General features: G+C 43.2%; 3 protein-coding genes and 1 non-coding gene across 6 annotated transcripts; 2 read left to right on the forward strand and 2 right to left on the reverse strand.

Moving 5' to 3' along the window:
* Positions 1–23: 23 nt before the first annotated feature.
* On the reverse strand, positions 24–4298 carry LOC139380777 (CCR4-NOT transcription complex subunit 11). Of its 2 annotated transcripts, none has more exons than XM_071123792.1 (7): positions 3520–4298; positions 3208–3372; positions 2839–2991; positions 1581–1783; positions 1257–1459; positions 1036–1132; positions 24–786 (listed from the first exon to the last, which is right to left on the reverse strand). In XM_071123792.1, exons 1-7 carry the CDS (start codon positions 3836–3838, stop codon positions 589–591), a joined length of 1338 nt encoding a protein of 445 aa, XP_070979893.1. In that variant the 5' UTR covers positions 3839–4298; the 3' UTR covers positions 24–588. The 2 variants fall into 2 exon arrangements, with proteins under 2 accessions (XP_070979893.1, XP_070979892.1); XM_071123791.1 differs by having other exon boundaries at positions 1569–1783.
* Positions 4299–4544: 246 nt separating this feature from the next.
* LOC139380778 (large ribosomal subunit protein eL31) lies at positions 4545–8380 on the forward strand. Its single transcript, XM_071123793.1, has 5 exons — positions 4545–4585; positions 5385–5491; positions 6821–6946; positions 7723–7835; positions 8147–8380. The coding sequence occupies exons 2-5, from the start codon at positions 5385–5387 to the stop codon at positions 8176–8178; spliced, it is 378 nt and encodes a 125-aa protein (XP_070979894.1). The 5' UTR covers positions 4545–4585; the 3' UTR covers positions 8179–8380.
* LOC139381035 (small nucleolar RNA SNORA5) lies at positions 7197–7333 on the forward strand. Its single transcript, XR_011628504.1, has one exon. It is a non-coding gene; the product is annotated as a small nucleolar RNA SNORA5 (small nucleolar RNA).
* Positions 8381–9517: 1137 nt separating the features above from the next.
* On the reverse strand, positions 9518–27621 carry LOC139380775 (TBC1 domain family member 8-like). 2 transcript variants are annotated; one of them, XM_071123787.1, is made up of 20 exons: positions 27243–27621; positions 23803–23913; positions 23536–23654; positions 23084–23312; positions 22366–22606; positions 21223–21430; positions 20744–20929; positions 20387–20539; positions 19674–19824; positions 16948–17162; positions 16741–16858; positions 15756–16041; positions 15525–15666; positions 15323–15421; positions 15130–15198; positions 14746–14992; positions 14209–14274; positions 13999–14085; positions 13807–13925; positions 9518–11099 (listed from the first exon to the last, which is right to left on the reverse strand). In XM_071123787.1, exons 1-20 carry the CDS (start codon positions 27367–27369, stop codon positions 10641–10643), a joined length of 3432 nt encoding a protein of 1143 aa, XP_070979888.1. In that variant the 5' UTR covers positions 27370–27621; the 3' UTR covers positions 9518–10640. The 2 variants fall into 2 exon arrangements, with proteins under 2 accessions (XP_070979888.1, XP_070979889.1); XM_071123788.1 differs by having other exon boundaries at positions 9520–11099; positions 13807–13901.
* Between the last annotated feature and the right edge of the window lie 273 nt (positions 27622–27894).

Here is a 27894-nt window from a genome sequence, read left to right on the forward strand (position 1 = left end):
GAAAATAAAGACATCAGGGAAAATGATGATTTTTTTTTGTATTAAAAAATAATGTTGTTACTTGGTTTTGTTCACACGCATTGTAATACACATACTCTACACCTGTACAGTATGAGCAGTCTACTTACAAATAGTTGTTCTGCATTAAGAATTTACTCATGTGATAAACCATCTAGTTCACTTAAAAACTGAGAACACATTCAAAACAGAACCCACCAATCCTATATTTGCATGTACAGTATTACTCACTATAGAAAATATAAGCCAAAAACCCAGATGATTCATCACATATCCATTTAATGAAACAAAACCGACAAGCTTCAATCTCTGAAGGGGGAAAAAAAACACTGTTTCAAAATGAATTTTCAAAATATCTTTGTCCAGAAAAGAGAGGGGAAGAACAGTAACTGAGTTCAAACCTGACTCCAGGTGGGTACTGGTGAGGTCGTGAGGATTGTCTGGCTGTTTATACAGCCTTGGTCAGTATCTCTTGGTTGGGGCGCTATTTAGCGGATAGTGCCTCTGTGGGCTTACTCCCTTGGGGTGTTATTTGTCAGGTCAGGCTAGTGCCACGTTCTCTATGTACTGTTATTTGGCCGGTTTCGCCTCAGGGGGGGTTTCTCCTGTATCTAGGGTCTTGAGAAGGCGGAAGAGGCCAGCTGCCTCACGTATACGGCTGAACTCAATGCAGAAGGCCTGCACCTCGATGAACAGGTCCTGCACATTGATGATCTTGTTCCGGATCAGAGACTGTAGGAACACACACACCAGGCGCACCAGGCGGTTCTGCCAATGGAAACAGATAGGTTTTACACAGACACATCTGGAACACTGGAAAACACAGTGGAGAATTGACTCACATTAGTAGTGAACAGTCACCTTGAACGGGGACAACCCACAAATTAACTTCCTGTTACAATTTTCTGAGAATGGAAATGGCATGCATCCTCCTGTAAGACAAGCTTTTCAATGTGACTGACAGGTCAAACAGTAAGCTACAGGCTCCTGCCATGGCCCTTCCACAGTCCTCCTTACCTGCATGTACTTGTCTTTGATCTGTTCACATGTGGAGATACAGTTGGAGATGTACAGATGAATGAACTCTGGTGGGAGGTCCACAGCAGTTGTCAGCCTGTGCACACAAAGAATAACCTCATAAATAAACAGAAAAATAAACATTTTAAAACTATACCTATATTGAAAACTGATTCTAGACAACTGAATTGTATAAATCAAATTCTATCCAAAGTCCCCACCTGTTGACCACCTCCATGGAGTGCAGGGACATGTCCATGTTGACCAGGACGGAGAAGTACTCAGTGATCTGGCTGGACTGCATTAGTTTGAGCAGCATCTCAATGGCCACCAGAGGGTTGTTCTCCACCAGGTCGGGCAGCTTGGCCGGGGTCAGACCGATGTGGTACACCAGTTTAGGATCCTTTTCCAGCTCACCCAGGAGCTGTAGGGAAAGAAGCAGCAATATTAAGAGAGACATTGTGGTTGAATTCACGAATGAAGGTTAAGGATATTAGAAATATATAAAATACAGTTTTGAGTAGACAGTGTACCTGTCTACTCACCTGTGACTGCTGCTGGGCAGACAGCGGGCTCTTGAATGCCTTGGCCATGATGCGTTTGATCTCCACGCCCGTGCTGTTCTTTACACACATAGAGCGGTCCCACTGCACACTGTGGTCTGGCTCCGTGGGGTTCAGCCACGCCAGCTCGTCTTCACACACGTGCAGCGGAGGGGGCGGCCGGATGAACTCCGGACGGAAGTGACCTGGGGAGAGGGAGGGTCACAGGTAGCTGTTACAGAACGGGTATGTGGCTTGGCTTACGTGATACTTGGAATATCCTATATACACTCAGGGGCCAGGTTTATTAGGTACAAAACCCAGTTCACAAAAATGGTTCGCTCCTACAGACAGTGAGTCACATGGCCATGGCTTGCTATATAAAGCAAGCAGACAGACACCAAGGCATTTAGTTACTGTTCGATTGAACATTAGAATGTGCAAAATGAGTTCCCTAAACAACGTTGAGAGTGGTTTGATAGTCGGTGCCAGGCACGCTCGTTCCAGTATCTCAGAAATGTCCGGCCTCCTAGGCTTTTCACACACGACAGTGTCTAGGGATTACAGATAATGGTGCGACAAACAAAAAACATGTGGTAGTCCTGTGGGCGAAAACAGCTTGTTGATGAGAATAGCAAGATTCGTGCAAGCTAACAGGCGGGCCACAAACAGTCAAATAATGGCGCAGTACAACAGTGGTGTGAAGAAGGGCAGCTCGGAAGGCACAACTCGTCGGTCCTTTTCACGGATGAGCTATAGCAGCAGACGACCACACCGGGTTCTACTCCTATTAGCTAAAAAGAAAAAGAAGCGGCTCCAGTGGGCACGCGATCACCAACACTGGACAATTGAGGAGTGGAAAAACATTGCTTTGTCTGACGAATCCCAGTTCCTGTTGAGTCATGCTGACGGCAGAGTCAGGATTTGTCGTAAGCAGCATGAGTCCATAGCCCCATCCTGCCTGGTGTCAACGGTGCAGGCTGGTGGCAGTGGTGTAATGGTGTGGAGAATGTTTTCCTGGCACACGTTAGGTCTCTTGATACTAATTGAGCAACATTTTTGTTTAAAACTTTGTTGGTTACTACATGATTCTATATGTGTTATTTCATAGTTTTGATGTTTTCACTATTAGAAAATAGTAAAAATAAAGAAAAACCCTTACACGAGTAGGTGTGTCCAAACTTTTGACTGGTACTATATGTCCTCCATAAACATAACTGATAGACTCATAACATCGTGATTGATTAAACGCTCCACTTACTCTCCAGTGCAGGTCGAGGCCCAGTGACCAGGGACTCTGTGATCTGATTGGCCACTGAGCTGTCAAACCCAGAGTTGGAGGAATCTGGGTCCGGGTCACTGAGGATACTGGGGAAGCTGGCCTTACTCTGGGTGGGTAGCTCTGACTGGCGCTCTGCAGGGTCAAGAAGAGAGAAAGAGATAAGATAGTTTACACATTAAGTGTTAGAAATGCAACAGTAAAGAACTGTCTGTTGTACTACAGTAAGGATATAAGAGGTGTTATGTCTCAACACAGGCAAATAACTATTTTTGAGCTGCCTAAAATTATTGAGGTTCTATAACCATCCTCAATACAACAAACATGAGTGCATACATTTTGGTTCAGTACCTGCCAAGGCCAACTGCAGCCCACTAATGTCTATGGACTGTGGCATGTTCCCCATGTCCATGCATGACACCTGTCTGGGGGTCTTCTTGAAGAGTTCCCTTGGAGGTGCCAGCATCAGCTGAGAGAGGAAGAACTTCTCAGGCTGTGTTATGGGTGGCAAGAATCCTGTGGACAGTAAAATGATCAGTAAGTACTTGAAATGTCGATGTTCAGCATAGACCTGGGTTGAGACATTACTTGTGGATGAAAGAAACACACACTTTTAACAATACTTATCACTATGCACACTGATAGGAGTCTAGACACACTCACCTGACAGTTGTTTTTCCTGTTCCTCCCCAACTGGTGAGGGGTTCAGCAAGTGAGCAAAGACAGCGGCAAAGGGGTTGGCGGCAAGAGGCTCTGTGCGGTACATCTCCCAGAGAAGGTAGAGGGCGGTGAGGCGCTGGGCAGAGCTGGGCAGAAGATCTGGCTGTTGCAGCAGCATCACCAACACCGAACCCACTCGGAAATGTTCGGCCTTTGCGAAGTAATGATGAAACGCGGTTGACAGACTTTCGAAAGTGTTGGTGCAAGCTTCCTCAGAGATGATTCCCAAGAGGTTGGACAGCTCCTTCGGGGCGAGTGTCATTTTTCCTATGTGTAGTGGGGGCTACAGTAACAAGCTGCTAGCTTTTAGCTACGTGACTAAAATGATCAATCACTGCTTGCTATTAGTCTTTAATAATTACAGGTAAATAGCATTATTCAGTTCATACTAAAAAACGGAAAAATAAGCTTGTTACATTTCCATTAACTCCACCGGAGTGCAGATGTGGACAGCTAGGTAACGTTAACAATTAACGTTAGTAAATGTTATTAGCTCTTGCTAGTTAGCTTGCTAGTTTGTCAGTAAAGACTAAAGTCATTATAAAACAAAATTATACGTCTTAACAATATCGACCTTGGTCAAAAAATTTACATAACAATCTTAATGATCTAAAATCATTCATTTGCTTATTGTCAAATGTTAAATAACAAGTAAATTAGCTAGCTTTTCTTAGCTGTCAAATTTTTCATCAGTTTCCACTTCGTTCACAACATTGGAGCGTAGAGTTTTGACCTTTGACACGACCCCGGTAACAACGTGCATTCTGGGAGATATAGTACAGTAGATTATTCGTGTTTTTGTGCTTGTTCTGGACCTTTCGTGGCTACAACAACACTTTACAGATTACAGGTAATGCATTTGTTACAAATTGTGTGTCAATTAATTTTAGTTTGCAAACGCACTGCAGCAAATGACGTATGTTATTATTAACGACGCGGATGTGAACCTATTATTCTCTTTAGTGCCCACAAGCCCTTGCAACTTCCTTTCCGACATTTCTCGGGCAGTGTGAGTATTGTTTTGTGAAATTTGTTTTAATTATCCAACTTCATCCTGGCCCTGCGCTTATCTATTCCATCGGTTTCCTCACATAATTACAATATGAGACACTGAACTCCTTAAACGATGTAATTGCGATGGGTTATGCTCAAATGATCAATTGTAAATGTATATGGAAATGTGTAGCCACCAGTATGCTAACCAGTAGTCAGCTAAACGAAGCTATTCTGTCACAAATGTCTCGGTTATAGAGCGCATTCGTGCTATGTTTAACGTTTTGTCTGAGGCCCACAATTTCTGGTTCACAGTTTTTTGTCAATGTGCAATCACAGTGAAACCAGCTAATTAGATCAAAATATGCCGGCATCATTAGCTAGCTGAAGTTGGCCATAGCACCTGGCGTCACCAGACAAAATTGCCATATCAACACTGGCTCAATTGTTATCCGAGGCGGATTCTGTAGCAAAAGTTTTGCAACGAAAACCTGAGTTTCTATTGGACATTCAGGTAGAATGTCGGTTTCCGTTTCAAAAACGTTTTGAATCCAACTAATGAATACACCACAGGTAAACCCATGACATATATTTTATATAGTAACTTAATGTACCATTACACTTCACTTGTCACTGTTTACTTACATGGCAAAGCATAACCAGTCAAGTAGCCACAAGCTCAGTCAGTGGCTTGGTAGAAATCCCACACTGTAGTGAGTCAAATAAACAGTGGACACTAAAGAAATGTGTGTCTTCCAAGCTGAATGTAAGTGAGCTAAAGGTTTATCAATGTTTTATGTTATGTATTTTCATAGATGGCGCCAAACAAGAAAGGAGGTGAAAAAAAGAAGGGGCGTTCTGCCATCAACGAGGTTGTGACCAGGGAGTACACGGTCAACATCCACAAGCGCATACATGGCGTGTGAGTACACTTGACTGGGGCCATGACACCACTCCGCTACTGTTGAGTTATGAAAGTGGGTTCTCTGCACTAGGTTTTCATGAAGTGCTGTATGTTTACTTCCGCTTGCAAGATGTCTTTGCTGCTGTGATTGCTGTTCTTTGCTGGATAGTCAATTTGCTGGGCTGTAGCACTAAACAAGTAGTTTTAACAGTTGTCGGGGGTCTTTTGCTCAAATGCAAGTAGGAAGTCTCACCTTGACCAATTGAGATTAAGGTCTGAAAGGCACTTGCCCATCAGGCATATCAGGAGTATTTTTGGGGGTTGCCTAAAGTTTATGATCAGAAAAATGTTAACTTATTTGCGTGAAGAAATGCCATATATGTTATTGCCTGCCTTTCACTTACACACATGGGAGGAACCAGAAAGATCAGTTCTGGAATTATTTTATGTTGGTTGTCAGTAGAATAAAAAAATCACTAGGCTCCGCTTGCCCGACTGCCATAAATGCCGTACATTTTCTGTCTTTCATTTATTATGATTTTTTTTATGGGATAGAACGAGATCAGTTTTAGGTTACTGGAATAATTTGCAGTTTGGTTGTTTTCACTGAATTTTGTAATTAGATTTGTATCACATGCCCAATGTGGCAACCTTCGGCAGACTCAACTAGCACAACTGCTCAGTTCACTTGCAATAGGGAAACTCTTAATGTCCAGCCTTGCCTCAATGTAAAGTGCTAATGCATTTAGCATTGTTTTGATTGTGTACATGCTGTATGCTGATCCCTGTGGGAAAGGGGTGCCAATGTTATTGGGCTTAGGCTGCTGAAAATGTTGTGACTCTACTTTTGGAGGTGTGGCTGGAGAAAAAGAGCTTATGCTGTGTAGTTAATTGTTGGATGCTTGTTTTGGAATGCAATTATGGGCATAGTCATCAATATTTTTTCCATGGCAAAAATGAAAACACGAAGCAGAGCTAACTATTTGGTCCTTTAAAAACCTGCTGTATGTAAAATATTATGTTCTATATCTTGGAATATAAATAAATGTGACTAGATGACAACAGGAGAACATTTTGGTAAAACCGCTGTTCTATGATTTGGTTGATGGATAGTATAATTCGTTGCAACATTTTTGATGGACAGACACAAAGACCTTCTCACAATGCACTACTCCAATTGAATTTGTCTGGTTTGAATGCACGCTAATGGCTTTCCTTGTTATGTTGCTCATAAAAGTTGCCTTTGCTTGCTTTGACAAGTGATACTTTGTATCAACCTCTTTTGATAATTCAGTGCAGTGTTTTGTGATGCAACTAACATTGCTGCTTGTTCCTGTGTCCCTTCAGCTCCTTTAAGAGGAGGGCACCTCGCGCTCTCAAGGAGATACGAAAGTTCGCCATGAAGGAGATGGGAACCCCTGACGTGCGTATCGATACTCGCCTGAACAAGGCTGTGTGGACCAAGGGGGTGAGGTAAGCAAACCCTTGTTTCTTACATCAGAGGCCACAAGCTTTTCTGAACCAGGGACCAGCTGGCTATGGACTTTCCTTGATGATCTGCTCAATTTGAAAACTAATACTTGATAACTGTCATCTAACACTCTGAGGGACCATGAGTTTCAGGTACAGTCTACTACAGGTTAATGCTGTGGCTGCAAGGAGTGTTGTGATGACATGCACTTAACTTGAATATGAACCAGACTATGCTAAATTCTGAAGTCTTTGCAGCCTTGTCAAATTCAGTGCTTCCTCTACATTGGACTGTACTGGCCAGAATGGCTGCCACAGTGAAACTGTAGTTCATGGGCCTCACATTCCTTTTCTATGGATGTTGGGGATACATTTGTGCTATAGACAAGTTGATTGTTGATTTCAGTGATAGTGATAGTTAGTGATAGTTTGACATTCTGTCAAATTTTAATTCTAAGGGATAGTTGAGCATCAGGATCTCTCTGTCTCTCTCCCCCTCCATCTCTAGGTCAAATAAAAACCACTCTCCCTCCTATCTGCTTTATGTAGTATTGTCCCAATATCAAATGGTAGAGGCTAGTTACACCAACAGCTGACCAGTCAGTGCTGGCTTTAGAGAGAACTGATATCCTGGTATTCTTGGCGATGGGTGTAGAGTTGGTGCAAATAGTACAAGTTGATGCCTGTATAAATTGTTCTGCAATGCCATGCACTTAGATGCAATGCACTAAAACTAAGCACAGTTTCTTCATGCCAACTGATAATTTCTGTTATTTCAGGAATGTCCCATACCGTATGCGTGTGCGCCTGTCAAGGAAGCGCAATGAAGATGAGGACTCTCCTAATAAACTGTATACCCTCGTCACATACGTTCCTGTCACGACATACAAAGGTAAGCCCAAGACCTGCTTGACCGTGTGCTGTGCTGACTAGTATCCAGAAGTGTACCCTGACATTTCTGAGGTTGGTGATCTGGTGTGTTTGAAATTAGCTATACTTTTGTAACGGACAAGGTGCAAAATATCCCTGTGTGGGTGACACTGAAGAACAAGTTGTGGCAGCCTTATTTTCAGATCATCTGCATGCAAATGGGTATACAAAGTAGAGGATCTGTGAACTTTACTTCGGTCAGAATGAGTTCTGTGCTGTTATTTTCCTTATTTGCCTGTTAAAGACTTATTCAGATTTTTCTTTCCTCTACAGGTCTGCAGACAGTCAATGTGGATGAGAACTAATTATTCATTGGTGTCGAAATACATTTATAAGACTGCAGTCTTGGATTATATACAAGTTTATACAATCAATAATTGGGATTCTTGATGGAGCAATTTATGCTTACATAGTTTCAAGTTTTATTAGTTGTATGTACGGGATACACATGGTATACACCACGTCCAATGAAATGCTTACATGAAAATAAATTATTTCTACAGCGTCTGGTATAGTGTTTGGATATACACTGAACAAAAATATTAACGCAACTTGCAATAATTTCAAAGTTTTAACTGCGTTACAGTTCATGTAAGGATATCAGTCAACTGTAATAAAGCCGTATATTCATAAGATTATGCATCTGTTGGTCCCAACGGTGTGGATCAGAAAACCAGTCAGTATCTGGTGTGACCACCATTTGCCTCATGCAGTGCGACACATCTCCTTCGCATAGAGTTGATCAGGCTGTTGATTGTGGCCTGTGGAATGTTGTCCCACTCTTCAATGGCTGTGTGAAGTTGCCTGATATTTGCAGGAACTGGAACACACTGTTGATCCAGAGCATCCCAAACATGCTCAATGGGTGGCATGTCTTGTGAGTATGCAGGCCATGGAGGAACTGGGAAGATCTCAGCTCCCAGGAATTGTGTACAGATCCTTTTGACATAGGACTGTGCATTATCTTGCTGAAACATGAGGTGATGGCGGTGGATGAGTGGCATGACAATGGGCCTCAGGATCTCATCATGGTATCTCTGTATTCAAATTGCCATCGATAAAATGCAATTGTGTTCGTTGTCCATACCATAACCCCACCGCCACCATGGGGGCACTCTGTTCACAACGTTGACATCAACAAACTGCTCTCCCACACAATGCCATACATGCTGTCTGCGGTACAGTTGGAAACCGGGATTCATCCGTGACGAGCACTTCTCCAGTGGCCATCGAAAGTGAGCATTTGCCCACTAAAGTCGGTTACAACGCTGAACTGCAGTCAGGTCAAAACCCTGGTGAGGACGAAGATGAGAATTTCCAATACTTTTTCAGACAGTTTGTGTAGAAGTTCTTCAATTGTGCAAACCCACAATTTCATCAGATGGCTGGACTCAAGACGGTCCCGCAGGTGAAGAAGCCGGATGTGGAGGTTCTGGGCTGACACGGTTACACATGGTCTGCGGTTGTGAGGCCGGTTGGACATACTGCCAAATTCTCTAAAATGGAGTTGGCTTATGGTAGAGAAGTTTATCTTATGGTACAAATTATCTGTCAATAGCTCTGGTGGACATTCCATTACACAATGGGCTTTTGAGGGTCTAAAATCTCCTTAGTGAATCAATCTTTGAAAGACAGAACAAGACATGGATGAGGCATATTGTTTTAATAATTTACAAACAAACCATGTTAGACTGTGCAGCAGACATGAAATTGATCAAAGGTCACATTTATAATGCACCTCAAGTGAACTTCAGTGCACTAAAAATGTAAAGGAAAAAAAAGGTGCATCAGTGAACTGGACAGTCAGGTTCTGGAATAACCCAAAGCTAAATGTCATTACTGATTTTATTGGCAAAATCAAGTTCTCTCTATAGAAGACCCCTTTAACCAAATCTGAGGCACAGCGGTATCGTTTGTGTAGTTGGTATCTCAACTGATTTTGAGAAGGTGTGTAGGACTTTGGTCTATAATACAATACTGGTCACTAACACTTGAATTAAGAAATATGCTTGGTAGAATAACAGGCTCAAACAGTTACAGAACACTTAACATAGGAATTCTTAAAGAACAAAATACATTAGATCAATACAGGACAAAATATAAGTACATTTACAATGTTACACACAAAGGTGACATTCCAATGTTCCATTATTGTATGACAAACATTGCGCAGTAAATAGAGGCAAAATATTTGGCAGGAAAATAACACTTGTCTGCTCTCCTTGAGGTTGGAAGATATGGCAAACAAGATCCTGCCTAGGCTGTATTACCAACCACGCAGCCAATGTCAGAAAATATTTGAATTTGTTCCCATTTGATAGACTGGATGAAGGAAAATGAAAATGTCTACAAATACTGAGAAATGTTAATATCCCTTTTCATGGTGTTTCATGTAGTGCATCGTGTTGGATGTTCTCACAGTAGTATATATATGATTGACTGGTTGATACATGTAGTCATTGATTATCATGCACGTCTCAGCCACCTCCGGTTTGGTAAACCTGTTTTCAAACTGAGCGGCTGGTCCCAGTAGACGAGGCCACATTTCATCAGGATAGGAAGACCTACACATCTACAGTACTTCTCCCTCGTGCTTAACAGACCTACAACTCAATATAGGCACATATGGACTCTTGGTACCCACTCATCCTTGTAGGACGGAGGACACAGACAACTTATTGGCGACAAATCTGCCTGGCATCTAGACAAGCAACTAGATTAGAAACCCAGTATTGGGTCACATGGTCATTCTCTTGGTCATGTTAAATCAGCTGGTTCCTTGCTGAAGCATAAGCAGACCGGCCCTTTCATGGTACTGTTTCACCTTTGCTACAGCCACCTTTGCTGACAGGTCCAGTGGTTTCTCAAAGAAGTTGACCAGCTGCTGTTCTGTGAGGAGCGAGGCCAGGATCTGAGCGTAGCTGACCGTCCACTCGCTCGAACTCTCAGACCGCTCGGAACTCTTCCTGGTCCCCTCCTGCCTCTCTCCATCTCCTTCTTTGGTGCTGAAGACAGGGTGGTCTTCTTGACTCCCCTCCCTGTGATCCTCCTCTACCTCGTCTCCGGCCCCGCCCTCGCTGCTGACCTCTGACCGGCTGCGGTGGCCGACCTCACCGATCTGCAGCACCAGGCTGGTCACTGTAGCGATGGCCTGAAAGAGCTCGTTCTCATCTGGGTTGCCATGGAACATGCTGTAGAGGGTCTTACAGAACTGGATGAACTCCCTCTGTAGAAAGCAATGCAAGTTTATTATACCTTTGTTGTGACTTAATGACTGTTTATTGGGTCCCTGATTTAATTCCTTCCTTATTGTACAGTGCATTCGGAAAGTATTCAGACCCTTTGACTTTTTCAGGTGTCTCCAGAGATGTCCGATCGGATTCAAATCCAGGCTCTCCCCAGAGCATGGTGCCAGGTTTTCTCCAGACGTGGCGCTTGGCATTCAGGTCAAAGAGTTCCATCTTGGTTTCATCAGACCAGAGAATCTTGTTTCTCATGGTCTGAGAGTCCTTTAGGTGCCTTTTGCCAAACTCCAAGCGGGCTGTCATATGCCTTTTACTGAGGAGTGGCTTCTGTCTGGCCACTCTGACATAAAGGCCTGATTAGTAGAATTCTGCAGAGATGGTTAACCTTCTGGAAGGTTCTCCCATCTCCATAGAGGAACTCTGGATCTCTCTCAGAGTAACCATCGGGTTCTTGGTCACCTCCCTGACCAAGGCCCTTCTCCCCCGACTGCTCAGTTTGGCCAAGTGGCCAGCTCTAGGACGAGTCTGGTGGTTTCCAACTTCTTCTATTTAAGAATGATGATGGCCACTGTCTTCTTGGGGATCTTCAATGCTGCAGAGAGGTTTTGGTACCCATCCCCAGATACAGTGCCTTGCGAAAGTATTCGGCCCCCTTGAACTTTGCGACCTTTTGCCCCATTTCAGGCTTCAAACATAAAGATATAAAACTGTATTTTTTTGTGAAGAATCAACAACAAGTGGGACACAATCATGAAGTGGAACGACATTTATTGGATATTTCAAACTTTTTTAACAAATCAAAAACTGAAAAATTGGGCGTGCAAAATTATTCAGCCCCTTTACTTTCAGTGCAGCAAACTCTCCAGAAGTTCAGTGAGGATCTCTGAATGATCCAATGTTGACCTAAATGACTAATGATGATAAATACAATCCACCTGTGTGTAATCAAGTCTCCGTATAAATGCACCTGCACTGTGATAGTCTCAGAGGTCCGTTAAAAGCGCAGAGAGCATCATGAAGAACAAGGAACACACCAGGCAGGTCCGAGATACTGTTGTGAAGAAGTTTAAAGCCGGATTTGGATACAACAAGATTTCCCAAGCTTTAAACATCCCAAGGAGCACTGTGCAAGCGATAATATTGAAATGGAAGGAGTATCAGACCACTGCAAATCTACCAAGACCTGGCCGTCCCTCTAAACTTTCAGCTCATACAAGGAGAAGACTGATCAGAGATGCAGCCAAGAGGCCCATGATCACTCTGGATGAACTGCAGAGATCTACAGCTGAGGTGGGAGACTCTGTCCATAGGACAACAATCAGTCGTATATTGCACAAATCTGGCCTTTATGGAAGAGTGGCAAGAAGAAAGCCATTTCTTAAAGATATCCATAAAAAGTGTTGTTTAAAGTTTGCCACAAGCCACCTGGGAGACACACCAAACATGTGGAAGAAGGTGCTCTGGTCAGATGAAACCAAAATTGAACCTTTTGGCAACAATGCAAAACGTTATGTTTGGCGTAAAAGCAACACCCTGAACACACCATCCCCACTGTCAAACATGGTGGTGGCAGCATCATGGTTTGGGCCTGCTTTTCTTCAGCAGGTACAGGGAAGATGGTTAAAATTGATGGGAAGATGGATGGAGCCAAATACAGGACCATTCTGGAAGAAAACCTGATGGAGTCTGCAAAAGACCTGAGACTGGTACGGAGATTTGTCTTCCAACAAGACAATGATCCAAAACATAAAGCAAAATCTACAATGGAATGGTTCAAAAATAAACATATCCAGGTGTTAGAATGGCCAAGTCAAAGTCCAGACCTGAATCCAATCGAGAATCTGTGGAAAGAACTGAAAACTGCTGTTCACAAATGCTCTCCGTCCAACCTCACTGAGCTCGAGCTGTTTTGCAAGGAGGAATGGGGAAACAATTCAGTCTCTCGATGTGCAAAACTGATAGAGACATACCCAAGCGACTTACAGCTGTAATCGCAGCAAAAGGTGGCGCTACAAAGTATTAACTTAAGGGGGCTGAATAATTTTGCACTCCCAATTTTTCAGTTTTTGATTTGTTAAACAAGTTTGAAATATCCAATAAATGTTGTTCCACTTCATGATTGTGTCCCACTTGTTGTTGATTCTTCACAAAAAAATACAGTTTTATATCTTTATGTTTGAAGCCTGAAATGTGGCAAAAGGTCGCAAAGTTCAAGGGGGCCGAATACTTTCGCAAGGCACTGTATGTGCCTCGACACAATCCTGTCTCTGAGCTTTACGGACAATTCCTTCGAGTTCATGACTTGGTTTTTGCTCTGACATGCACTGTCACCTGTGGGACCTTATATAGACAGGTGTGTACCTTTCCAAATCATGTCCAATCAATTGAATTTACCACAGATGGACTCCAATAAACTTGTAGAAACATCTCTAAGGATGATCAAGGGAAACAGTATGCACCTGAGCTCAATTTTGAGTCTCATAGCAAAGGTTCTGAATACTTATGTAAATAAGGTATCTGTTTTTATTTTTAATAAATGTGAAAAAATGTTTAAAATACTTTTTACTTTGTCATTATAGATTGCTGAGGGGAAAAACATATTTAATCTATTTTAGAATAAGGCTGTAATGTACCAAAATGTGGAAAAAGTCAAGGGGTCTGAATCCTTTCTGAATGCCCTGTATGTACCTGGTTCATTAGAGGTAGCGGTTTCTCCACATTCTTCTCCTGAGCCAGGTCCTTCAACATCTGCTTCAACTGCTCCTGATAGTCTCTGATCTCCTCTTCAACATGAACACACACAGGAGCTACATCAACGTGATCATCTGAACAGGACAGAGCTAGAAACGTGAACCTGGAACACTTGAAGCATGAAGTTACCATTAGGCATCTCTATATGGAGTGGTCTGGTAGTGGACAGCAGAGGGCTCTTCAGTGGAGGAGAGTCATCCTCACTCTCAGTCAGAGCTACAGGAGACAGTCGCATTACGATGAATGTTAATGGATCTCTAGTCAAAGATAGTTGCATGTCCAGCTAAAGTACATGTCTGAAAGAGGAGTAAAACACCGTAGGAAGGCTATGTGACTCACCTGGAGGTATGTGCAAACGATACAGAAGTCTGATCTTCTCATTCAGTTCCTCACAGTATAGTGTGTCTGATGCCGAGAGAGACACAGAATTGTCACCATTACAATTGGCTTTAAATCACAATGTGTGTCAGTTAGTGTTAATACTGTCTTTCTAAAGGATAGAGGACCACAGAGGGAGCCCTTCAGCTCTGAGTTTAAGAGGTGAATTTACATATTTTCTCTACTTCAGTCAATGTACTGTACACAGCAGTGGCAGCTCCTCCTAAAAGCCTTGGCTGCATATTGATTCCCATAAAACCCTGGTGGGCTGAATTCCAGATGCCCATGAAAGCATAATATGAAAGCACTCATATTACACACATTATCTCTTCAGGCATACACATACTCACTCTCCCTACCTCTTTTAAACACACACACACCCTCCCTCTCTTGTTCTCACACACACACACACACAATATGTAAATTAGCTCAATCTGGTGCAACGCAACCCTTCTCACTTCTGAGACTTGTGTTTTGTTGTACATTTAAAATAAATACCCAGCCACCCGGCAAACTTTCTGAAGGTGATGAGTAAGTCTCTGTCCTGGTCCAGCAGTGTGAAGGTCCGGTGAGCCACGGTGTCAGTGTGGAGGCCACACAGCCAGGGAACCAGTAGCACGTACAGGCTTTTGAACTGGGCCCGGTCCACTCTGTACTGCTCCACATAGGGCTGGCCTTGGTCATGGTGCTGGAGAGCCACAGTGGTGCTCCCATCACCCCAGTACAGGTTGATGAAGTGCTCTGTCTATAAGAGAAACAGACACAGATGTGTTGTTGTACAGTTGGACTATATGTGGAGGACGTTATCATCGTGCTCTGGCAATGCATTTCTTAGTGGTCCTGGGAAGATAAATAACGGTGTATTGAATTGAACTGAAGTACCTTGAAGAGGTCGTAGACATCAGCCAGGATTTCAGGGGAGAGAGAGACATCTGGGGTCACCACCCTGAGCTACACACAGAGAGACGGGAAGGGTCAAGCAGTTTGGAGCGGAAATGTGTACGATTTCAACCTTTGGTCATGGTGTATTTCATGCATGCGTGTGACTGTTTGAGATGTGATATGAAAGACCCACTGCGTTCTCCTTGGTGATGTCCTCGTGTGCTTGGAGAACCTGGATCCGGTGTCTGCATCGCAACCACTCTAATTGTCTCACCGTCAGGTCTCCAAATTTCTGACAAAACAGGACAGGGACACACAACGAGAACAAACATCAGTGCCACATTTTCACAACTACGCTCTGGTGGTGTGGAGGGAGTATTGCAGTGCTGTCTTACCTCATAGGAGTCAATGATGAGGTCTGTGATCAGGGTGTGTAGTTCTACAGTCGTGCTGCACTCCTCCTCCCCCCTCGGAGACGAGGGAGGGTGAGGGGCAGGTGGAGACGGATTCTCATCGTACTTCACGTGGTCCAGAAAGCTGCAGGCAGAGAAGTTTGTGTGAGAATGTAGACTATGCTCAGATGTGAACTGTGTGTAGACATGCATGCATTCCTCCATATGCATTACCCAGTGAGGATCATGAGGGCCTGGCCGTCATCTGCACTAGCACACAGTGCCGCAGCGTTCGCATCCAGCACAGCTAGCCCTAGCTGGAAGATGGCTTTGATGCCGTGGAAGAAGAAGCAGTCTACCACACAGACGGCGCTGCGGAAGGGAAGCACACTGAGGAAGAGGGTGAGGAACCAGGACAGGGAGAGGGAAGAGAGGGGGGAGAGGTCGGGAATGTGCTCAGCCAACTCGGGAAGACGCTCCTGGATCAGCTCTTCAAACACTGACTGGTCCACCTGAGCACCTGCAAACACAAGTGAAAATCTACATTAATATAGATAAACTCATGAACGTACACCTCTATAGAAGTACAGAACATCCTTTATCATCCCATAGAGGGAATTTAATGGTCTCGTGGATGTATGCTCTATACACGTGTATACTCATGATGTCTTGACTTCCACACGTGTGTGAGAATGACATGCTCTCATTGTGTAATATCCCAGATAAGTGATCTTTTAAGACTTTATTTGAACCAGGAAGCCACATGGAGATGAAAAATCTATTTTCTAAGGAGAATAAGTAAACAACTGCAATTTCAAAGCAGAACAGAAGAGGAAATTACTTTGAATGCATTTCATATGCGCCAGAAATAAATAGTGGCACAAAGCACAGGAAATTAGCTTGTGTTTCAGCACACGCTTCACGCTGGCTAAAGAAAGCCTTGAGTTATTGTTGGCTCTGTTGCGGTTAGGGCAGAAAAACAGCCCTGACGGAGAAAAACCCCCACATTCAAATCACCTAAACACCAGACCGGCTACTATTAGACCTACTAATGTTTGATCTGCTATGATTTTGATAGTTCTATTTTTAGTACTTCATCTAATGTACAGTACTAGCTATAATGTCAGTAAAAGTGGAAGTAGACGAACCATCGCTGTAGTAATAGCAATGTAGTAACAATAGCAGTGGTAAACCTATGCAGGTCAGTTTGACCTCTCACCTATGACTCTGCGGTTGAAATAGTCAGGCAGCATTCTCTCACACACAGCCACCAGCAGCCAGAAGGCCTCCTCCTCTTTAGTGTACAGCAGCAGCACAGATGCCAGGATATTCATTGACTAGGAAGAATGATAGGCAGTCAGTTATACTCTACCTGCACTGTATACACATTGTGACATAGGTTACTGTATGGTAGTGGATACCTTACCTGGCAGTAGCCAATCTTGGGGTTGCGGTGGGCATATGCGGTGAGGACGCGGCGTAGAGCAGCGATGCCCGTGACGTTCTGGAAGGCGGGGTGGTCGGGCAGCGAGCGGTGCAGATCTCTCTCGATCTCCTCCGTGGCCAGGCTGCTGTGCCCTATAGACTCCGTCACCAGCCCCGAGTAGTAGTCTGGGTGGGAAGCCAACTCTGACGATGAGTCTGTATTTCCAGGGAGAATGGTGTCGGTGTTACACAGCAACAGCATATAAGCACTTACATGTACATAAAGGCCTGGTTGGAAAACATCCCCTAGGCCCTAACTCTTCTCTTTTGTTCCTACCCGGAAGTGTTTGCAGATCTGAAAGGAATGGATAAGTTACCTATCTGGTTTCTTCAGATCTGGAAACACCAAAAAGATAGGGGTTACTTTGGGACAAGGCTTGTTTGGAGCTCTTGCCCTTTGTTGACTCCCCCTGGAGGATGTGATGTATGTAGAACATTGATAGGGAGTAAACAGGTGACTGGGGATAGTTTGACATGGGGGCAAAGAAAACAGTCTGTTCAGGTCCATCACAGTGGAGTGGAGCCAGTCTGCTGCCAGTCTGTTTCTGGTGCAGTCTGTGCAGTGTGTTCACACAGGCCTAATTGCTTGTTTTCATTGGAGATGAGGTCACAAGCTATTTGTATGCCCACTGAATCCTACTGATCTGGATTCCATATGACATCAACTCTGACATTAACAGAATAAAGCAAAGCAGGATCCCTGAGAATAGACTACAAAGTTGCATCAAGACTTCTGGTTTTGAAAAAAGGGAACTGCTTGCCTGCTAAAAGCCCCTCACCAAACTCTAAGATAAAATGGGAAATACCATAAATGCTAGGCATTGTACATAGGAACGGAACTGAAAGCAGGCAGTCGAGCAGAACACAGAACAGTACTCGCTCTCCCTCCTTTGAGGATATACAGATATCTACCCTAAAGATAACCCCACCCTTAAATAGAGTACCAGTCAAAAGTTTGGATACACCTAGTCATTCAAGGGTTTTACTTTATTTTTACTATTTTCTAATTTGATGAAGACACCAAAAACAGTATTTTAAAAAATCAAAATATATTTTATAGTTGAGATACTTCCAAGTAGCCACCCTTTGCCTTCATGACAACTTGACACTTTTCGCATTCTCCCAACCAGCTTCATGAGGTAGTCACCAGGAATGCATTTCAAATAACAGGTGTGTCCATCTAAGATATGAAGGTCAGTCAATTTTGAAAATTTCAAGAACTTTGAAAGTTTCTTCAAGTGCAGTCGCAAAAACCATCAAGCGCTATGATGAAACTGGCTCTCATGAGGACCGCCACAGGAAAAGAAGGCCCAGAGTTACCTCTGCTGCAGAGGATAAGTTCATTAGAGTTAACTGTACCTCAGATTGCAGCCAAAAATAAATGCTTCACAGAGTTCAATTAAGAGACACATATCAACATCAACTGTTTAGAGGTGACTGTGTGAATCAGGCCTGCATGGTTGAATTACTGCAAGAAAAACACTACTAAAGGACTCCAATAAGAAGAAGAGACTTGCTTGGGCCAAGAAACACGAGCAATGGACATTAGACCGGTTCCAACCGTTGTGTCTTTGTGAGAAGCAGAGTAGGTGAATGGATGATCTCCGCATGTGTGGTTCCCACAGTGAAGCATGGAGAAGAAGGAACGATGGTGTGGGGGTGACACTGTCTGTGATTTACTTAAAGGTCAAGGCACACTGAACCAGCCTGGCTACCACAGCATTCTGCAGCGATACGCCATCCCATCTGGTTTGCGCTTAGTGGGACTATCATTTGTTTTTCAACGGGACAACGACCCAAAACACACCTCCTGGCTGTGTCAGGGCTATTTGACCAAGGAGAGTGATGAAGTGCTGCCTCAGATGACCTGGCCTCCACAATCACTCGACCTCATCCCAACTGAGACGGTTTGGGGGCGAGTTGGACCGGTGAGTAAAGGAAAAGCAGCCAACAAGTGCTCAGCGTATGTGGGAACTCCTTCAAGACTGTTGGAAAAGCATTCCAGGTGAAGCTGGTTGAGAGAATGCCAAGAGTGTGCAAAGCTGTCATCAAGGCAAAGGGTGGCTACGTTGAAGAATCTCAAATATAAAATATATTTTTATTTGTTTAACACTTTTTTGGCTACTACATGATTCCATATGTGTTATTTCATAGTTTTGATGTCTTCACTATAAATTCTACAATGTAGAAAATAGTACAAATAAAGAAAAACCCTTGAATGAGTAGGTAGGTGTGTGTCACGACTTCCGCCGAAGTTGGTCCCTCTCCTTGTTTGGGTGGCGTTCGGCGGTCGACGTCACCGGCTTTCTAGTCACCACCGATCCATGTTTAATTTTCGTTTTGTTTTGTCTTCATTATACTCACCTGGTTTCCATTCCATAATCAGTGTTCCTTATTTAACCCTCTGGCTTCCCCTGTTGTTTTGTGCGTGATTGTTTTTGTCAAGTGGTTCCGTGTACGTGATCTAGATTGTTTATGTTTATCCTTGTTGGATTATTGTTGAATTTGAGTAAATATCGTGGCTTTACTCATACCTGTGTCCTGCGTCTGACTCCGCCTTATTCCATTCACCTAGAACATTGACAGTGTGTCCAAACTTTTGACTGGTACTGTATATTTGACCTGTTGTTATAGCAACCAATGACCTCAGACTCCTCCACCGCTCACCAGAGAAGGTCATCCATAGCTCTCCCCGTAGCGACTCTGGTATTCCCATGGCAACCAGCTTCTGGATCTTCTCTGTGCGGAACATGTGGACACCTCGACCATACGCAGAGAAGTGGTCATCCCACAGACGCTCTTTCACCTGCTCCATGGTCTACAGGACGCACACACACATACACACACACACACACACACACAGGACACACAGGACACACACACCCTTGAGCAAACAGAGTATTGTAGTACTGTAAGCACATTCTCAACAATAGCCTTGGGAGGTAAAGTTGCCCAGTGTGCCAGTCAGGGGGGGAACAGGGATCAATATATGTTTAAATAATGAAAAAGGTGTAACAGAATCACAACCTCATCCCAGAACTACCACTATATCACATATACCATACCCTGGTTACCAGTCTGTTTCTAATAGGCTTGAAGTTTAGTTGCCACTTTTGGTTAAAGCAACTCCTTTGTTGTTGTCATGCTAAACATTTAGAATTCTAATTTAGTCTAATATTTAGCATGACAACAACAAAGGAGTTGCTTAAAACAGAAACAGGCAACCAATGCTAAATGTCAAGCCTAGACACATTGGCCAATGTGGCCCTGCTATCCCTGCAGCCACCATTATTATGGTATCTGCTATGTAAACATCATAATAACGGAGGCTCCAGCCATATCAGGGTTGTGGCCGACGGTGCACTTGTTTCCATACTCACAGCCGTGCTATTGTTGAGGTCAGGTTGAGATTGGTGGTAGTGTGCCATCAGAGCCTCTGTATTCACTGTGTGACGTAGTGGTCTCTCCTCGATCTCCTCCCCGTCACAGTACATGGTGTCATAGTAGAAGGTATAGTAGGGAGACGAGGACGTCTGGAGCACCCAAACACCAGAATTTGTCAAATATACACAATGAATGACTAACTTGTGTGTAAAAATACTAGCAGTAATCATATATGTCCTTGCAGTGCAGTTGCATTCTGCTTCTTGGACTAGGCCTGTTGGGCATCACCATGAGATATGATGTGCGAAATTGACAACAGGCATTTATGGGCTCGTAGTATTGCTGTAGCATACCAGAGATTTCTTGCTGTGGAACATGGAGTGTTTCCATTGCAGGGCTCTGAGCCGTGACATCAGACTATCCACCAGGCTGTCTCTGTCCTGCAGCTCGATCACCTGGAAGGCCTTCTTACTCCTCACACTGACGATCACTGGGTTGGGCAGCAGGCTGGTGCTCTCAGCCTTCTCTATGGAGATCACCTGGCAGCACAGGAAGAAACAGAGGTAAAAGGTCAAGATCCAAGGAAATGTTGGTAGTATGGTACAGTAAGGAAAAATATATGGTAAAATGGTATTAACACAGTAATAAACTTTGAATAACTTGTTTATGTATGCAAGAGCCATACATCTCATACACGACTCTGGTGTATAGCAACTAATGTAGTTCACCATGGTAAAGCTAAAGATGTAAGCTCTAACACTTCCAACAACACTTATACACTGTAAACAGTGGTAAGCCAGCAGAGTCAACTGCAGTATGATACGATGGATACCTCTGAAAGGGGGATGAGCAGGCTGCAGTGGCCCTCCTCTCGACTGGCGAAGCATAGATAGCTGTCGGTGGTGTAGAGTGTTCCAGCTGTGTGACAGCGGGCATGGGGCGTCCACACTGAACACAGAGCCACCTCCTGGAGACACTCGGCCCGCGGTAGCCGGAAAAGAGCCAGGACGTACGCCCTCAATGCCTGCTCCTCCAGAACCCTGAGGGGAAAGGGGAAGAGTTAGAGTGTGACACTCATAGAAAGTTAATTAGCTGACAGGGGGAAGAGTTAGACTGACACAGACAGAGATCTGTTCTGTAGAAAACGAGTGACAGTTAGGAATTCTCCTCCAGGATAGAGAGAGAGAGTAAAAGAGGGACTGAGGGTGAATCCTCATGGCCTCGTTACCTTTAGTGACTCAGACATTTCTGACTGACAGCTATGATAAGGAAAACTTATAAAGAATCCAGATACACTCCGATCCAGGCAGACTATTTTGGTCACTGCAATTTAGGTCAGATCATTTTTCACTTCCTGTTATGGTGATGAGGAATTTACACTATGCTGAATGATGGGGGAGGGACAAAAATATCACCCACTTGGCAAGTGTTGCATGTGAGGAAGTTACCAAATAAATAATACAACTAAACAGTCTGTTACACTCATAGAAATATTTAACTGAATGCTTTAGCTCAGCTCTAAAGTACAATTTTACCACTGAAAACTGTCATTTTACACACAAAAACCTGAAATTGAAAATGATGGTGAATGTACTACAGGTGGAACTAAAACACACACATTCAGTCACACTATTATGCAAGGTTATACAGAGGATGGTAGAAAACTAGAGGGAAGTAAATTAGTCAAGATATCAGGGATTTTCAGGAAGTGCTTGATGAGGTTTCTTTTGACCAAAGCAGATAACAATGAGACAAACTTATTAAATTACTGTTTATCAAACTATTTAATCAGGAAAGCAACCGATCAATCAGATTGCTGACACCAATCCAATCCTCTCAGAACTGTGAGGTAAGTCAACAAAGAACAGATAATATGAATCTGAACAAACCGAATGACACACCCACAAAAAAATCACCTGCCCTCCTTTACACTACAATACAACTTCATCTAACTTATTCTGCGTTGCCCTCTGACCTCTTGGTGATGTTGGAGGACTGCTGGAGGACTTGATCCAGTTCTAGACCTCCACTGTCCAGCAGGCGTCGCAGTGCGATGTCAGCCAGCTGACCCATGACCCCGAACGCCTCATCCAAGCTCAGGAACATAGAGAAGTCCCGCTGGCGCCGCCGCGTTGTCACACGCACCATGTCCGTCATGAGGCCAGTGGAGACCCGCTCCAGCCTCGTCACCTCCACCCACGGGATCACAAACTTCACTGAGGGAGAGAGAAGTGGTCAAAGGTCAGGGGTTAGGTTTAGAAGACAACTGTACACTGAAGAGATTTCAATGGTTAAAGAGATTGAACAGGATCTTCAGCACTTAAAAATGTGTAAGATATTATACAAATTGGAATTCTTAAATATATTGTACAAATTGGAATTTGTAACAGATAATACCCATTTCTATTTTATTTTTGTAGGACGTTACATATCATACGAAATTAATGACATTGTACACAATTACGCACAATTTTCAGGGACACGTTTTTTCTCGAGGGCTACTTTCAAAACTACTGGCTGAAGTTATACAAAACCTCTGCAGTATCACTTTAACTAAAAAGGCACAATGTTTACTGTGGAAAGTATGTCACAGTTCACAAGACATATAAAGGGCTTGTCATCTTTACAACTGGAAAACAGAGGTTAGAGTTTCTAATTAACAGACACAACCAGTTCAGACTAAGGGGATAGACCTTCCTTTCCCAGCAGGAAGGAGTAGAAGGCCATGTGGTTGATGCTGAGGTAGAGCCAGCCATGCCGGGGGACGCGTCCCTTCCAGCAGCAGCAGGAGTAGGTGGTGACCAGCTTCTCTGAGGAGGGCAGGCCGAAACGCAGCTCAAACTTCAGCAGTACCTCCCGGAACTTCTCTGGGTCCTCCTCTTGAGCCGCCTGCTTCCCCCTCACCTCTTCTGCTATCAGACCCTGGGGGAGAAAGAGAAATAAATGGGCAATGAGAGAAAGAAAGAGGAAGAGAAACAAAAATGCAAAACAGAGTGAGAGCAAGATACACAGAAATAGAAAAGAAAGTCAAGAGACAACATTTGAGTCAGATTAAGTTGAACACAGTAGTTGTTGATAGTAGGCCTACATAGTATTTACAGAGTATCACAGGTATATAGTTAATCTTATTCTAATAGTACAGTACCTTGACTTTCCCTTTGACGAAGCTGGCGACATCCTCCTTGTTCTCAAATACTGAGAGAGAGTGGAGTAGATTCTGGACCAGCCAGTCCCAATGCCTGTTCATGTCCTCAACAGCAGCACCTGTATAACAACAGACACACGCGCACACACATCAGAGAAATAGATACACAGAGAGAGAGCCAGAGGAAGAGAGTAGAAGCAGGGACCTACCGACCGACAAATATGAGCATCGGCGAGAGGAAAAGGAGAGACATTTCTCAGAGCTTACCACAAGCTATAGTCCAGCTGACCTGTGACCCAGGCACCTGTAGCAGGATACGGAATGGTGTGACCCGGGCGTTGGAGTCCAGCACTGTGTCCAGAGCTCCCACCAGAAGACCTGGACAGACCAGAGCAGTCAGACACAGAAAAAGACCAGAAATGACTGAGAAATACCCTCTGACAACACACACATATCAATGAGCTCATTGACACATGGGAAAGAGGCAACATTATACCAACCCATATGAACGGTTATATCATATATTTTCATATGGTAAGACAACAATTGTACTAAGCTCATAAGGCATTTTCTACAATAATCAATGGTTATCATTTGTTGGACAGCAGGAAGTTTTACAGATTGTGCCTTTAAGCAGATGGGGCACAACGGCACCTATTGGACATAACGCCAGAAAGCTAAAGACATTATCATGTGTATAACAGACTCAGACATTCCACAGTGAGCACTGGATGCCAGCCTTGAGGCATTACAAAAGAGATTGGACATAAACTGGTACCACTAATGGTCACTAACAGTCTCATAATGGCCACATTATGTGAGAACATAACATAGAACATAAAAGCTATTAAGGAGTTTCAACATAAGTATTGTTATCCTCTGTTTGTCACTACATTGGTCCACTAGAATCATAGGGTAACAGTATTGGAATCGAGACCCCTCCCTCTCCACAAATCCTCCACATGTGAAGCCCCAAAGCCATGGCATAAAAACTACAAACTTCCCTAACATACCAAACTCATTTGTATTATTAGGTGTTGAGAAGGCTAAATTAAACCTGGAACAACCTCCTCCACCCCACCAGTCATCACCTTAAAGGAACCAGATACACGCTCTAACAATCTCTAATATCCTGAGGTACCATAACAGAGCCAAGACTCATCATCATAGTATCTCTAACTCCACCGCTAATCAGGATCATGGTTTTCCACTGAGGCCAAAGCCACCAAACACTAGTCCCTCTTGTCTAGTTTTAATTCTGTCTTTCCTTTGCTAAGCACAGCCATTTTCAACAGAATGGAGCATTTAGGGAGAGCTGGGAAAAACAGTCCCATCAAAGTGCAAGTAACAGTCAGCTGCAGCATATGGCCTCAGCTACAATTTTTTTTTAAATACGTTAGCAAGAACAGTCTGTTAATGATTTGACAAATCAAATATGTAATAAGCACACAGCAGGCAAGACAAGGCATTAGGCTTACTACTTTCATTAGGCTACAGTCTGGTCGCTGTGAGATCACTATCTAGTGTTTGGCATTCCCACCCCCACCCAACCGCTCCGCCACAAAAGAGGAGAGGGATGGAAGACAAACTGAACACCAGACAAATAACTCTCTCCTGGAGCACTGCCCATCCCAGACCACACCACAACTATTAAGCTCTGCCTGTCTGCCGCTCTGAACCATTGTACCCTGGCAACTCAAACCTATTCGTCACCTAACCGCTTACTTCAACAGTGTACATTGTAAAATGTAAGCGCTGTAAATCATGTATTTTGTTCGGCTTATATTGTTCACTGAGTTTGTATGTCTGTGGACAATGGACATGTACAGTGTGCTCAGAGGTTGAGAGAAAGGAAACCTTAAATGTCCCTCACAGGAAAGTGTTCTTTGTGCAATAGGAAGCAGAAGTTATTTTAGCTAGTGACAGAGTACTAGACGTTGCAGATGTTTCAGTGCTGCTCAATACCCTTTTTATGTTTTATCTTAATCAAATTATGGATATAAAAAAAAATCAAATTGATATTGTACTTGTTCTTCTCTTCCCATAACAAAAGTAGGGTGTGGTTTTGTAAGAGCCAAAAACTAGGGCTTCTTCTGACCTTTCGTCCCACAGATGAATCGACCTGGCCCGGGTATCCTGGAAGGATATTGACCTCATCCCGTCAGTCAAGGATGCATGGTCATTCTTTAAAAATTATTTCCTCACCATCTTAGATAAGCATGCCCCGTTCAAAAAATGCAGAACTAAGAACATATATAGCCCTTGGTTCACTCCAGACCTGACTGCCCTTGACCAGCACAAAAACATCCTGTGACGGACTGCCATAGCATCGAATAGTCCCCGCGATATGCAGAAATTCGCTTCCTGTAGCTCTAACTCCAAAAGGTTTTGGGACACTGTAAAGTCAATGGAGAACAAGAGCACCTCCTCCCAGCTGCCCACGGCTTTGAGGCTAGGTAACACGGTCACCACTGATAAAACCATGATAATCGAAAATTTCAATAAGCATTTCTCAACGGCTGGCCATGCCTTCCTCCTGGCTAACCCCCCCCCCCCCCCCTCCCTGATAGAGACATACCCCAAGCGACTTACAGCTGTAATCGCAGCAAAAGGTGGCGCTACAAAGTATTAACTTAAGGGGGCTGAATCATTTTGCACGCCCAATTTTTCAGTTTTTGATTTGTTAAAAAAGTTTGAAATGTCCAATAAATGTCGTTCCACTTCATGATTGTGTCCCACTTGTTGTTGATTCTTCACAAAAAAATACAGTTTTATATCTTTATGTTTGAAGCCTGAAATGTGGCAAAAGGTCGCAAAGTTCAAGGGGGCCGAATACTTTCGCAAGGCACTGATATATATATATATATATATATATATATATATATATATATATATATATATATATATATATATATATATATATATATATATATATATATATATATATATACACACACACTTTGGAAACCATGGCAACAAACAAATACTCTAAACTCTTGCCAGTAAATGTTATAATTGTTTTTACGAGATGATACTCCCTATCCTCTCCTGTGCCTGAGGTATACAGTTCTATCTTAAAGTGAAAATCCCAATGAAGATTACACAAAAACAAGACCAGGTGACACCTTATCATGGTCCATCATCAGACAAAAACTGACCAGGTGACACCTTATCATGGTCCATCATCAGACAAAAACTGTATGGAATTGTAAAGAACATATGAAGACCTGAAAGAAAATACAGTCCAAAAAACAAGTGATATGTTAACAAGTTGCCTGTTATTGCTCCAAGGCTTCATGGCACATATTATTTTAAGTTACAAAGAAAACATTGTTTTGATAATCCCAAATATGGGGAGAAAAAAAAATATGGGAAATATGTTTCCAAGCTTTGCAAAACCCGGATCCTACACTGTAGCCAAGGCTATGGCAAGTTGCAACATACGGTAGCTGCAATTCAACCAAAAATTGTCTTTCGACATTATGCTCGGAGACATGCTGGGAGTCACTCTGGGATACATACTCCCAGCACAATATCAACCCAAAAAAATATTGGTTGAATCGCAGTTATTTGCAACATTGTTTATAAATTAGTTGTTACTGTGTTGCGTGGTGTAGACTGGTGTGTCCAAGTGGTAATATAGGCTACTAAAGCTGCTGAAATCAGACGAAAGACAGTTAGATGAATGGGAGTAGATGGCGTATTACCTGTAAATTTTCCCCCTGAATCCCCATGTCCTCTTCGGCGCTGCAAAATGAAGAAATCGTTTGATTTTTCGGTAACCCAAAGCTTCAGCGCGTTTTTCAGCAAAACTTCCTCTGGATTCAACCACATTCTTTTAAAGGAAGAGATTGAAAAAGAGAATAGAACGAAAACAAAATAACGCAGATCGTCGTTGCTGTTGATAGCATGCACACTTCTTCATTAGTTCCAAGCGCATTAGAAAAATAAAAGATTTTCAGTATCATCCATGACTGATCTCAAGCGCTGCCCGAGAACGCAAGCGTCTTCTGTTGATATTTTCTCTCACCCTCCCGATCGCAACTGTACAAGTACTCCTCACAGTGAGAGTCTCATTTCCGCATTCAACCTTTCCTTCCCATATTTCCGGCGAAAGCGAGGAAGTTTAATTTCACTGGCCCTTTGTGATTGGTTATAATGTCTAGTATTAATTGAAACAGTTTACCATACAAAACTCGATCTGGCAATAAAATTGGATTGTAAACACACTGTTTGTTTGTCCATAGTAAATGGGTTTAGTCATGTGCAATATGCTGTCTGTCTGGTGTGCACAAATAAATCAGAAGATGAATGTTGACATCTTTTGTATCAATTCTGCATTATACTTACAATTACTTA

The sequence above is a fragment of the Oncorhynchus clarkii genome, chromosome 22 (assembly GCF_045791955.1).
Source record: "Oncorhynchus clarkii lewisi isolate Uvic-CL-2024 chromosome 22, UVic_Ocla_1.0, whole genome shotgun sequence".
Taxonomy (NCBI): Eukaryota; Metazoa; Chordata; class Actinopteri; order Salmoniformes; family Salmonidae; genus Oncorhynchus; species Oncorhynchus clarkii.